Source organism: Mesoplodon densirostris, chromosome 6 (assembly GCF_025265405.1).
Source record: "Mesoplodon densirostris isolate mMesDen1 chromosome 6, mMesDen1 primary haplotype, whole genome shotgun sequence".
NCBI classification, from domain to species: domain Eukaryota; kingdom Metazoa; phylum Chordata; class Mammalia; order Artiodactyla; family Ziphiidae; genus Mesoplodon; species Mesoplodon densirostris.
Genome location: NC_082666.1, coordinates 11,028,472 through 11,043,113, shown reverse-complemented (window position 1 = coordinate 11,043,113; position 14,642 = coordinate 11,028,472). Strand labels below are relative to the sequence as shown.

Genomic DNA, 14,642 nt, shown 5'->3' with positions numbered 1-14,642 from the left:
TTAGAAGGGTTAAACTGCTCTTACACCCACCTGAACGCAGAGTAGTATTCAGGGAGGGATTAACATCCTGAAGGGGAGGCCAGGTCGATGGGCCTTAGCAGCCCAAAAACCCACAGAGCCCCGAGACTTCAGCCACTTAACTTGGTTTTCATTTTTTATTGGGTTCATTCAGCAAACACTGGCCGAATGTCTTACAGGGGGAGCCTCCATTGCCCCCAGTCTTCTGGAGCAATAACCAGACATCCACCAACACCATTCAGGAAGTGTCCATTGTTTGGACTGTTTCTTCCAGCACCTCAATTTCCAGGGTAGTGACTTTTTCAGTGAGGACTGCAGTGGTCCCTTTCTCACACTTGTACCGGCCAAACCTAATGAGAGAAAAACAAACGCAGAGAGTTAGGATCCCCCCAAGGGGCCTGATGGAGGGCTGGAGAGGGGGACAAGTATGCAGGCAGCGAGCAGGCCTGGACTGGAATCCTGGCTCTCCTGACTCCCAGTTCTGCGACCTTGGGAGGATTCAGCTCCCCCAAGGTTCACTTTCCTTGGCTTTCAAGTGCTACAAAATGGGGATACCTGGTAGACATGATGCACATGAAAAGAGATAATATAGAGAACCTGGTACTAGGCGGACATTCAAATCTCCTTTCCCACCTCACCATCCCCAGAAGATGCTGGAAAGCATTTGGGCCTCTGCCTTTAAGCTTCAACCTCCCTAAAGTACCTTTCAGTAACCAGGAGGAAGCAAATCCTTTCATTAAGCTGCCATGGCCACTCTCTTGAATAGTAACAAGAATGACATAACTGTTACCTTAAACACTTTAAAAATATTTGGAAGCATAAACAGTATAAAAATGACCCGCAGCCAGACTCTGGGCTTGTCACTGTTTTTTTTTTTTTTTTGGTGGTACACGGGCCTCACTGTTGTGGCCTCTCCCGTTGCGGAGCACAGGCTCCGGACACGCAGGCCCAGCAGCCATGGCTCACGGGCCCAGCCACTCCGCAGCATGTGGGACCTTCCCGGACCGGGGCACGAACCCGTGTTCCCTGCATCGGCAGGTGGACTCTCAACCACTGCACCACCAGGGAAGCCCTGGGCTTGTCGCTTTTGACCACACTCTCGAGACTCAAGAAGGGAGAGTTAACTGTCCCCACAGGGATATGGTAGATCAGCACGAGGACACACCCAACACCACCCTTCTCAAGGTGAATCTGACAGAGGTTTCTCTGAGCACAAGGCAGTCTAGAAGATAAAAATCTGAATGGCTGATTTTACAGTGGGGCCAGGAATTACAACACTGTCAAACAGCAGCACAAGTCCAGCTGCCTCTCATCTGTCCCCAGCTGGGACACTATTTCTGTCAACCCAACATGGACTAAGAGGAGGCTGCTGGCGGTGCCATGACTACGTGCTCCCTGAAAAGCCAGCCTCTCAAATGGGAGCTTGTGCTCGAAGAGGGCGACACAACAGAGCTCTGTACAAAACCAGGAGTAGGCACAGCCAAGAAAAGCTGGCCTTTATTTCTGCGAAACCTTCCCAGTCCCCACAAAGTTCTCTGAAAGGATCTGAGCAGCAGCACCTGTAAAAGATGTGCCCCGCCCCTCCCCTGCTGGTGTGAAGACGCTGTTCCTTCCCCCACACTGGATGGACCCGTGGCAGCCTGTGGCCTGGGAGCCAGAGCCCCATGTGACTTCTGTGCGCCTGACTCATCTGAACCACAACGTCTGTGGGAGGTGTGGACACAAGAGCCTCCTCGCCATCCTGGCTTACAGCACCCGTTTCAGCAGCACGAAGGGAAGGCTTCTACCTGAAGCAACAGTGGGGTTGCAAAACAGGGCTGCAGAGGAGCCAATGGGAACGTGCAAGGCCAGGTCCAACACAGCCCCAGGCCTGAAAGGTTGCTTCCCTCCCCACCTAGGGCCCGAGAATTCCATGGGCTCATTAGCGACCACCTAGTCTAGCTCCATCATTTCCAAGACAGGTGCCCAAAGTCACCACGCCAGGCCATGACAGGTCCCCACCCCGAGCCAGAGCTCTTTGCTGTTGTGCTGCCCTAACCCATCGTGAACCCGTCTTCACAACACTGAGCGCACACTGCGGTGAATACCTGCTGGTTCTCAATGTTCCATCTGTTCCTTGTGAATTACCCCTGACTTGGAGTTGAGTACTTGCGGTGGAAGTTAAAGCAGCACCGTGGACGGTGACGTGCTTGCCCTCCTCCAGCGGAGCGTGGGGCTGTTTATAAATGCTGCTATATACATTCAGATGAAGACAGCTGGGGCAGAGCTCAGAAGCCACATTTTGAGCAGGTCAGCCTCCAGGAAGAGGTCAGGCAGCTGGACGGCCATACAGGACTGCTGATGAGCAGCTCACCTGCCACCAGGGCTGGACATCTTCCAGCTCCGCCAGCAAATCAACTAGAAGCTCGCCCCCGACTCTGAGCTGGACTGCACCACGGAGAGCAGTGCCTGCTCGGCATGTGCCATGGGCTAAATGGCATGGCTCCCTCCAGAGCAGGAAGCAATAGTTAGCTCCCAAGGCTAACTTTCAGAGACTCTTAACCAATGGTTGATAACCATCTAGGGAATGAAAACCACTCTGAGGAAAAGCTATGGGTTGGATGCCCTGGTGAATGTACCTTCTCACAGAATTTCATACGGAATTCAGAGGCATCTTTAAGAGACTAGAGAAAGGACAGCACGTGATTCAAAGCTCCCCCCGCAATCCCCAGTCTAGGAGTCTTTCCACTCAACCTCTCCCCTCAACATTTTACAAATTGTATCACTTTCCTACACCTGACAGCAGCCCACAATCATAAAAAAAATAATGATTCAAAGGTCTGTTGAATAAAGCTGGCTTGGGGCCTCTGGCTTTACTTAACGTGGGTAAGAATCAAGAAAACCCTGTCCAGATGCCATGAATATATCAAGGGTGGCCACAGGAAGAATCTCCTTCACTTACCTGGTCCCCTTCTTATTAGGCACTGAGTACGGGCGGAGAAAATCCAGCTTGCTCTTGCTGATGACACAGAGGTCAATGTTGCTTCCAGACCCCAGGTCATTGAAGATGCCAGCTGCTATGGCTTCACTCACCAGTTTCTTGGCATCCTCCTCCTGAGAAAGAAAAGAGCAACAATAGTGTCCACAGTCAAATGGAGGGCCTGTTCTGATGTCCACAGAGTGCTTTCACAAGCAGTAAGAGAAAAAGAAAAGGAAAAAAGAAGAAAGCCAACCTGTGAGGTAGGCATTGTTTTCAGTGCCTGTTTTATAAACGAAGGAAGGGTCTCAAAGTACCTCCATATCTGCCCAAGGTTTCTCAGCTGGTAAGTGAGAGACCCAGGCCTTTCAAGCCCTTTATGCACACACTCCCTCTTAAACAAACTGCTTCACGTCAGATGCTCACCACATAACTGAGAACTGTGGGCTGACAGGGAAATTTATCATCTAAAACAGGGGTTGGGAAACTTTTAACAAAGGGCCAGGTAGTAAATATCTTAGACTTTGCAGATACACAGTCTCCGTCATAACTACTCAACTCAGTCATGGTAGCACAAAACAGCCACAGACAATATGCGAACAAGTGGGCGTGGCTTGTGCCAATAAAACTTCGTAAAACAAAAATGGGTGCTGGGCTTGATTTGTCTCATGGGGTGTAGTCTGCAGGCCCCTGATCAAAAATGTCCAAAAATGGCTGGAATCTGCTTCCTGGTAACGTAATGAAGAAAGTCAGTATCATGGGGAAAAACTAACACCAAAACACAGCCCTGGGGAAATGTTGGCAGAGCCAAGGGTGGGACCTCTTGCCGAAAAGAATCTATCCCCTCCCACTAATGAGTCTGCATGTTCACTGAAGTGATTCCTTTCTTTGAATCACTCTTACTTTTCTTTTAAGAGCAAGTCTAAGTCTCCAGCAATTACTGGTGGAAAAGTAGATTAATTTATTTCTTACCAAGAAGCATCAGACTCAGGTTAACTACAATGCAGTGTAATAAGGGCTAACGGATAACTGAGAAGGAGCTGTGAGAACACTGGCTGGGGTCCGTAAAGCTTCAGGGAGGGCTGAAGGACAGGTTGCACACCAGGCACTCAGAAAACAGGGCAGTAAAACAGAAGGCAGGCGCCAGAGGCAGCAGGGCAGGACCTGGGGAACACCAAGTTCAAGCTCTCTACGTAACAAGGACAAAAAATGAACCCATCTCCCAAAGAGGAGACTTTAACTTGAGCTGTAGCCCACCTTCCCCGTACACCAGGGCATGAGAGTCCATAAACATGCAAGCTGAAGTAAAGAGCTCATCCAAGTAACATCCTTGGAGAAACACGGATGCCCTGCCCCAAATTCCAGCCTGAGATCAAAGAGCAGGTCCACTGTCTTCAAGCCCTGAGAAGGTGGGAGAGATCTCTCAGAGCTCTTGCTCCTCTGCCTGCCCTAAGCCAATAAGTGGGATTCCAGGGACATGAGCGCCCTCTTCAGACTCAGAGAAGGATAGAGAAGGCCCTGCTGGAAATGGGATCCTCAGCAACCCAGCAGCAGGGGCTGGGGGGGTTATTCTGACCTTTATCCCACCAGCTTTTTCCACCTCCTGAGTGGCACCTATGTGGGGTCAACGGAACCAGTTATCCTCTGGTGCACATACAGCCCCACAGAATTCATTCAAACATGATCCTCTAATCAGAAGTTCTCTCCTGGGATTCCCAAGCCTATGGAGGCCAAAAGCCTTACCAGAAACCAGTGAAGGTGGTAGCAAATAAAGCATCTTAGAGCAGGAGACGGCCGCTGCCGCTGCTGCTGCTGCTGCTGCTACCATAGAGAGGGCAAAAACCAACCACTAACTTAACAAATGCAAAACCATTCCAACTTGCGTCTGTTAATAAATAACCCGGGGGGCGGGGGACGGCATCCTGTGTATCAGAGCATCTTGCTTATACCTCTGCTCCTGACCTACATCTCCTCTTCTCTTCTCTGCTGTTTTATTATTTTGCTTTGTCATCACTGCTTTTCTCATCACTGCTGCTGATGCCCTGAGCCAGCCAATAGTATCAAGTGGATGTCACAAATGCTACTGGCAGCACGTCGTACTGCAGATTTAAATTTCCCAAATTATTTTATATTTGGGGACGGAGATGAGGGAAGACTTACAAGAAACTGAAATATACACATTATATTAGGCATGCATATCTGACATCAATCCATTACAATCCACTGATACCAGGATGCTGACAGTGCTGAGACTACAGGTGAATCTTCCTCTATTTTGCAAATATTCTTTAATGTGAGTAGATAAACTTATAAAACTTTAAAATGTGTAAAATATATTACATATAGCCTGAGTTACTCATAAAATTATCATGTGTGCTATTATTTAAGTGTAATGCTTTTAAAAATTGGAGAAATATACCTTTTAAATTCCTCCCACCACCCCCCCCCAATTCCAGGGAAGATAATTCATTAAGGAAGGAAATATCACAAGTCTCTGATTTTCTTTCCCCAGTCCTACCCACCTCTCATACACACAGGACTGAAGATGTTATGAAATGGAATGAAGCTTACATTTTATTAAGCACCTACTATAATGTGCCAAGTACTGAGTTAGGCACTTTGATGATCATCATCATTTTTACCCCTGCCATTAACCATCTTCTGAGGTTGGTACTGTCAGAAACTAAGGCTGAAAGAGTGTCAATGACTTGCCCAAGGTCACATAGCTAATAAACAGTCAAAACAGGCCCACTGGGCTCCAGAGCCAGAATACCACAGCACCACCCCAGCTCATAAGTAATCTGTCTCAGCTCTGAGCTGGGGGCTCCTGAGCAAGTTGGGGACAGTGGACAGCAGTCCCTTGATTCAGGGTGTCATTCCCCCATCAGCAAGGATCTTCAGAACCTGAGCAAGTTTAAGAGAAAGATGGTGGTTGCCAACTTCTCTTTGAGCCAGCTAGCAGTCCCTCTGATGGTCATTTCCATGGCAGGGGGAAGCACTGTTTCCCAAACTGCCCACAGACCACCACTTAAACATTTCTACAATGTGATATGGCAGAGATCAATATTAAGATCCAAAGTCTTATTTCACATATTCCTCATCTCCACCAAAAACCCTCAAAAGGCAAACAGAGTGAAAATTACCAAGGCTCTTTTGTCGGCCCATTACTTACATAGTTAATGTCTTCAACAAATATTTACAGACACCTACTATGTGCCAGGAATTATATCATATGACAAATATGGTCTTTTACCACAGTATTTCCATACCCAGAATTCTAGACACATATGCAAATATGCTACTGGGCATATTCATACTGTGTTTTCTTTATAGTGAATTTCACAATTAAACAAGTCTTGTCTTTAACACGTGCTACCAAATATTTAGGAAAACTACTGAGAAAAACCACAAACTAAAAGCAAGAGGTGGGGAAAACACCACATTTTTATCTGTTTCTGGCTCACAATAAATGCAGAAGCATTGTTTCTTCCTTTAGGATTCATTCTTCATGAGGAAATTGCATCTCCCCTTTTCTGGAAGAGGCAAAGTGACCTAATAAGTTCTGAGCAGCATCCGCCTGGGGACAGCTGCTACAGAGGGGCTCTGACGAGGGCCCTGCAGAGCCTGTGACCCCAGCTGTAAGGCTCTCTCCCACTGCCGGGCCAGCATCCTCCCCTGGCCAGCTGCTCATGGATTTACGTTGCTAGTCACAAGGGAACTTGGATTCAATGTGTAGACAGAGCAGCCAGACTCATCCAGGCTATTAAAAAAAAAAAAAAAAAAAAAAAAGGCTCTCCACGCCAATGGCAGCTTCCTTTTACTTTGAGCTGCTCAGCCAAAAGATCACCATGATCCTGGTGCTCGAAAGTTAATTGGGCAACCCAGGTTCAAGGTCATCTGGCAGATGTGGAGGCAGACAGACTGGGTTTGAATCTCCAGTTTCCTACTTACTAACTGCTGTGCAACCTTGGGCAAGTCATTTCACCTCTCTGAGTTCACGCTCTTCCTCTGTAATACAGAAATGCAGTATAGAAAGCACCTACTATAGGGTCTGGCATATAGCTATTACTTAAAAAAATGGTAACTTATTTAATACAGCAATCCAGAGGGCTCCTAGAAACACAATTTATCTCTAAGGAGTGACTGCCTGTACCAAACCCCAGGCCAGAAGGAAGTCCAAACAAACCTGCTGACAGATCTTCACACAGTGCTGTGGAGAAGTTCCTATAATAATTAATCCAAGCAAAAAGCACACTCCCTAAAAGTTCAGAGAATATAAAAGGAGCACTTCCTGCTTTATGGCTACGAAGACCAAACTAACTGGGAATATCAGTCCCCCGGGCCGCCCCTGCTTCTTAAATGAGATTACAGTAAGAGTGATGTACTACTGCACTACAAGTCAGCTGTGACAAGCAGCACTTCACAGAGCTATCTGTTTGTCTCCATCACCGCATCGCACAATGTGTCCCTGGACTCCAATGCGCAGCTCCATTTACCGCTACATGACAAATGGGCAGCACTTGTAAAAGGCAAAAAGAGGTCCATGTCGGCCATGTAATGGTCACCACAGCTGTACCCAAGTGCTTGAGGGGACAAAACAGACCCCCAAGTTCATTAAACTGACCAGTAATGGATCTTTCAAAAAGTGCCTTAGGAATCATACAGAAAAGGCTAAAATAAATAACTCAGCATGGAAGGCTAATCTGAAACGGTGTTTGATAAATTATTTATAACACAGGTGATTGTCTGCATTTAATATTGCAGCTACTAGTAGCATCTTTAAAAGATGATTTATGTGTTGTAATGCTATTAAACTTTATATTGGCCCACTGCTAGCTATAAAGTCTGCTGAGATTTAGAGAATGAGTTTTAAACTGTCACTGCAACATCATAGGAGATGGAGACTGTATTAAATCTTTACTTTAAACCTGTTATCTAGAGAGTTGCATTTTGTAGACACTCACAAACTGACAGATTACCTCAGCATCCGCTATGGTGCATGTCCAAAATAGTGCTGCAAAGAAACTTTTCCACATTATTCTTGTCTACAGCTACAATCAAATTTCTCTTCTCACTTAAGTGATTTTTAGACTGGGAATGTCACCAGAGTAAAATGTAGGTGCTCCAGACAATGGGCACCCTGGACAGTTCAGCATCAAATTAACACTCTTTAAATAAACCCTCGACATTCTACTGTTCAGTTCTGCTTTCTGAACAGTGCTTTACTTACATTGGGGACAGGCAAAATATTCAATATGCATTTGACTAAAAACCTAACATACTATTTTAAATACAGCTTTGGAATCCGAAAATACACATATATGGCAAGTCATCTGAAACAATAGATTTGTAACTAAAATTTTTTAAAGAAGTTAAAATAAAATTGGTTATTTGCTGGAAAATACATTCCATTTATGTGGCTGAGGCGCTAACGTTAAGGTGGTTGAAAAAGAAATATTCAGCCTTCTTCATAAAGAAGGGAGCTCCCCTGGCTCTACTGTTTTTCAGGGCATTTCAGAGGCACCCCTTTGCTTTCTGTCCCACCGTCAAGGCAAGAGTCAGGGGACAGCGGCTCTCCTACCTTTGCTCGAGGGGAATAAGGATGTGGGTGGCATCATAGCTGAACTCTCCCACAATTTTCACCAATTTTCCTATTTGCAGTTAAATCTACAAGGACCATTTAGTTCACAACAGTTTGCTCCTTTACTAAAAATTAACGATCTTACTCAATAAGAATTGAAGCAGTCCAAATTCATCTTGGAAAAAATCTGCATAATCTTTTGTCACTCTGATTTGAAACAGCAAAAAAAAAAAAAGCTATTGCTCTGATGATCTGCAGCAGAACAGATTAAAGTCTGGGTGTGACAAGAGTCTGGACTCTAAAAAGAGGACCAAAATCATGCCATTTCCATCCCAGGCAGCTAGCACAGTGCTTGGCATGAATGTCGACAAATGAAAAAAATGAAATATCAACTTCAAATGCATTCACGGCTTTGCCAAACTAAAGCATGAAATTAATTATGAAACAGATTGATACCAAAATGGGCTAATTCCCTAACTGCACCAGTCCCAACTGGGGACCAGGGAGCAAGAGCATTCAAAGACAGTTAAACACACGAAAGGAAGAGGTTTAAACACAATGTTCTGCAGTGGCCTGTTGACAAGCTGAGGTTCTGACTATGCCACTGATGTGGCCTGAAGGAGTCATTCATGGCTGATGGTTGAATAAAATTTAAACAGCTCAAAAAAGTGTTTAAAACAGTCCCCCCAAAAGCAGTGTGCTTCCTGTACCATGCAACAGACCTGATGTATCCCCTGTATAGCCACATATTTTACCGTGGAAAAAGTTAATTTTTTTTTTCAGAGTGGACTGTGTGACAAAAGCAAAGGTGTCTGAGTTTTGTTTTTGGCTTGAGCTGTTTGGGTTAACGCAGTCTGCCTGTGTAAACACCTGAATTGTCAGGTGTAACTGAGCTGAAGCTGGTGCTAAGTGTGTCCAGAACGGGGAGTGAGTTAGTGACTGTGTCTTTAAGGTCTAGATGGTGCCGCCATTTCTTCCCTCAGAAGCTTTTGTGGCATCCAAGATCTGGATGATGCAAATAATGAAGGACAAGCCGGCTGAGGGTGCAGGAGTGATTTAAGAGGTTTTCAGCCGGGACGGGAAGGGGAGTTCATATTCAAGGAACTGCCAACCAAGTCCCTGCCAACTTGGCCTGTCCCAAATCACTGAATGATGCAAAAGCCTGAGCACAACCCGGGCTAGGAGAGATGTGAAAGGCTGCACAACCACAATGGGCCAGGAAAGGCCATCCCAGAATAAGAGAAGCCTGGAAGAACTGGGTCACTAATGAACACAGTGCTTAACTCTCTCTGAGACGCAGGGGGCCATCAGAATGGGGATAATGCCTCTGTCCAAGGGCTGTTGGGAGGAATAAAGGGAAGGGAATGCCCCTGACACACAGACTTTACAAAGAGAATTGGCAGCAAGTTCAAGGGTAGAAGGAAAGAGGTAAGGATGTGAGAGAACTAACATGGACACCCACCACATCCCTGGGTCTGAGCCAAACACTTATGTTACTTATTTAATCCTCAATATCTCCACCTGTACCACAGAGGAAACTGAGGGGCAAGAATGGTTGGCTGGTGCAATCAAGGCACACGGCTGTAAGTGGGACTCAGGGATCTGTGCCAAGTTAGTGCCTGGCACCACCAAAGCCTATGTCTTCCTATCCTACCACAGGAAAAAAGGTTGTGGGCAAGAGGTTTTGCTCGATTCTGAGACAGCGAATGGAAGGAAAAACACCTAGGCTTCCAGAGGGAAAAGGACCAAGAGAGACGGGAACATATTGCTTTCCACAAGGAGAAGAAATCAGCATTCACAGCATATGTGTATACAAATATATATTTCCAAGGCTGCACTGAATCAAATATAATCAGAGAAAAAAACAAAAAACAAGAAAGACTGGGTTTAAAGAAAGAGTGAGAAATATGTTCAACAATCCTCCGAATGAAAACCAAGCCGCCCCAGGTAGTAATAAGATCTTAATAATATTTCTCTCTCTCCATAAAACAATGCGGTCAGTGATAACTCTGCCGATAAACTCCTGGAGATGTTGCAAGGGCTATCGCCTGAGAAGAGTGGGGGGAAGAAATGAAGTAAATTGGTCACAACAAGGGTAAAAAAGAGCCACGTTCACATCGAGCCTATCTACCTCCAGAGCCTGTAGGGTAGGAAACCTGTGCCGAGTGTAGGGTGCGTGGGAAGGCTATAGGGGCTGTTACACTGTATGATCCTGCTTCTGCAGCCCCACAGGGATCAGGAAGGACTGGAAGGAGACCCAAGGAAGTACAGAGCACCCCTGTTCTAGGGCATTTAAAGATGGCTCAAAATGAGGCAAATTTCAAATGAAACAAATGTACAGGTCAGCTTAGTTCAGCGAACATTTACTACTGCTCTGCTCTGACACTAATACACTCCATGGACACTATGCCCAACACTGGCAATAAGGCCTGAACAGACGCAGACCCTGCCCACAAAGAGTGTAGAGTCCAGAGGGAAACAAGTACAATATGGTAAGAGTCCTTAAGAGGCAAGGCTGACAATGGAACGGCGAGCGTACAGAGGTCTCACGGGGCTCGGGTGATCAAGACTGGGCTGAGTCTTGGCACTCACGTAAATGGCAGCCAAGCCAAGGCGCAGAAGTGATGGCAGGAATAAAGGTAGGAAAATAAGAAGGAGAAAGGGTGTGGTCAGGTAGCTAGTTCAGCATGGTTGAATCCCAGAGAGCCTCACAGGCCATCCAGAGAGCTGACCCTTCACACTAGTGGGAAGACGTGGAAAATTTTAAGCTGGCAAATGATGTAGTTAGATGTGTGCTTTTTGAAACTGCAGCCTGGAAGCAGTGGGGGAGGAGAGGCCAAAGGCAGGTGACAGGAAAGCAGGAGATGATAGTATTCCCAGCAAGTGCCGGTGGTGATGGTGGGCCTGGGCTGGCAGGGGAGGACCAACAGCAGGACTGGGAGGTGAATGTGGGAGAAGAGGAAGCAGCAGGCATGGGGAAGTGCAGGAGAGGGAGAAGCAGAGAGTGCCACCTGGACTTTCAGCATCAGTCATGGACACTGACCAAACTCTAAACAAACTCAGCCTTCAGAGAAAGGCCTTTTGTAACTTCTTGGCAGCTGTTTTTCTGGCGGGTTGATGGGAGACAATGATTAACTTAATTATATATTCTGCAGCAGGAACTCTGAAGGGTGTCACCGAAAAGGCACAAGATAAAGGCAGAGCCAATGAAAGTATACTGAGGTTGTTCTGGAAAAAATGACCTGGGCTGGAACCAACCTGTAAATGCCACTTCACTGGTGGCAAGGCTCTCAAAATACTCCTGTCTGGCCTCTGAGTGTGGTAGAAAGAGTATAAGGGAGTAGTTACCTACGGGGGCAAGAGCCAAAAGACTCTTTTTGAAACTGCAGCCTGGAAGCAGTGGGGGAGGAGAGGCCAAAGGCAGGCGACAGGAAAGCAGGAGATGATAGTATTCCCAGCAAGTGCCGGTGGTGATGGTGGGCCTGGGCTGGCAGGGGAGGACCAACAGCAGGACTGGGAGGTGAATGTGGGAGAAGAGGAAGCAGCAGGCATGGGGGAGTGCAGGAGAGGGAGAAGAAGGAAGCGCTAAGGGAGATTCATGGTCATGAGGGTTTGGCCATGTGCAAGGTACAATTCTGAGGAAGCAGAAGCAGACAGGCCTAAGTAAAGCAGACAAGCAGAGACAGGATGGGGCAGATGAGCCCGATCATGAGATGCTACCAACTCAGATACTGTTCCATGAGACCTCTGCCAACCACCTTTTCCTGGGACCCCAGGCACACATGGCCTTCAGATACACTGTTACTTAAGGTTCTTGGGGGGAAGAGGGAGCCTTCCAAAAGGGCATAAGGAAACTTCTGGAGCCAATGGATATATCTGCCATATTGATCATGGTGATGGGGGCTGGGGAGGAGGAGGGCAGAGGCAGAGGCAAGAGAATTAAGATCCAGGAGATCCAGGTATGAATCTAGTCTTGTTACTTACAGCTATGTTACCCCGGTGGTAAAGTCACTCAACATTTTTAAGTCCCAATTTCCTCATCTGCAAAAAAGTCCTAAAACCATCTAGCACCAGGGCAGTTATGAGGATTAAAAGACTCTTTGCACAGGAGAAGCTGCTAGCACAGTGCCTGGTATGCAGGAAACCCATGATGAACGCTAACCTGATTGGATTCTACCCCTCTTTCTAACTTAACACAAACGGTTATCAAAAGCTTAACCCTTTCAGAACTACCAATGCAGTGGGCAACCGATAACAACTCAGTACTTTGTTTTTTCGACCTCTAGTTCAAAGGAAATCAATTATGAAACAAGCAATTATACTGCAAATAAAATTCAAAATGACACCATAAAACTGTTCACATGCGCATCTTCCATAAACTTCACTGCCATGTCAATAAGAAGTGTACTAAGTAGCACATTTTCACTTATTATACTTCACTAGAAATTCTATTCTAAAAGGAGGAGAAAAGAGAACTTACATTTACTGTTTGCAGGCACTGTGCTGAGTACATTCTTCCACTTACTCTTCCAAATAACCCTTTAAGGTAGGTACTACCCCTTACGTCCATTTTACAAATCCAGGAAACCAAGGCGCAGAGAGGGAAAATGACTAACTCAAACTCATATGGCCAACAGCTAGAAGGCCTGAGATTCAACATAGTTTTGTCTAACTCCAGAGCCCATGGATTTTTCACTCAAGACAGCAGAACCTCCAAACAATTAGCATCCAAAAACAGTAATGATACTTGTCTAGTCCTTAGATATAACTGGTTAATCACTCATGGGTTTATCTTTTTAAAGTACCTCTGAAATTCTTCAAAGTTGCAAACATATTGCTTAAATAATGGTACCCTATCATTCCATCATTCATCTGGCTTGTTAAGAACATCTGGATAAATTTTTCTTATACAGAATGTACATTCATCAAATCCCAAAGCAAAAAGCCTATCAAATTCACTGTATCAGTACTACATTCAAATGTTTATATCTCCTTAAAATACATGCATAGGGCTTCCCTGGTGGCACAGTGGTTGAGAATCCACCTGCCGATGCAGGGGACATAGGTTCATGCCCCGGTCCAGGAAGATCCCACATGCCGCGGAGCGGCTAGGCCCGTGAGCCATGGCCGCTGAGCCTGTGCGTCCGGAGCCTGTGCTCCGCAACGGGAGAGGCCACAACAGTGAGAGGCCCGTGTACCACAAAAAAAAAAAAAAAAAAAACATGCATAAAACCTCTCAGCAAACAGAGTGAGTCAAATTGTTTTTTAACCACCTTGTATGTCAATAAAAAAGATACCATTTAACTTAATTTTCCCATCAGGCCATTTGTTGATTGTAAATCTTAACTGAAACAGACCAAGAAAAGGCATTTTAATTTTCTTTTAACATTTTGGGGCAAGAAGTAGTAAGAGGATAAGAGAGCAAACTTTGTTAAGCCTGACTGCAATTTACAAATATGGTCCTCCAAACAATTCCTTCAGGTACTGACTTTAAGCCCGTTTTACAAATGAGTTTTATATTTTACAAACTGGGGCTACAGGTGTTACAGAAGAAGCAAAAATCAATCTTCAACCTAAACCTCTTCCAAGTCCATGCATATACTTTCCATCATGCCCTGTTCTTATTCCTCTACCACCCCAATTCAATTTATCTGAGTTAAAAGAAACTAATATATTTGTCAAGGAATCAAAGTTAATGAGTCCTTAAGTCTTTTCAGCATTCCAATATCACCACAGTTCTGATTTTAGAAAAAAACATAGTCCAACATTATGACAGGGTGACAACGACTATAAGTGTGATTGTGTTCTACAGATACAATGTTCATTGCAAATATTTTCAAAAATCTGTACTACTAGGTAGAATTTTAAAATATCTATTTAGCACAACTTCATATCATTTAAAAAAATTTTTGTTTCTGCACAATTTCAGGGTTAGGGGAGAGTGGTATAAATTACCTCACAGAAACCAGCAAGTAACATTATCTGTTAAGGTTAAAACTTTAACTACCTTCCTGAGGTATGCTGCTGGGGTCTCATTACAGCAGGTAATCTCACATTCTGCCATGCACAACACACTAAGTACCAGCA

General features: G+C 45.5%; 1 protein-coding gene across 1 annotated transcript in view; it reads right to left on the bottom strand.

Annotated features, from left to right (window-relative positions):
• Positions 1–141: 141 nt before the first annotated feature.
• PSMB7 (proteasome 20S subunit beta 7) overlaps positions 142–14,642 on the bottom strand; it is a 57,774-nt gene continuing 43,273 nt past the window's right edge. Inside the window, exons 7-8 of the mRNA XM_060100770.1 lie at positions 2,960–3,111; positions 142–368 (exon numbers count right to left, since the gene is read on the bottom strand). Of these exons, the coding sequence (XP_059956753.1) occupies positions 257–368; positions 2,960–3,111 (264 nt within the window). The 3' untranslated portion in view covers positions 142–256. The remainder of the gene's footprint in view (positions 369–2,959; positions 3,112–14,642) is intronic.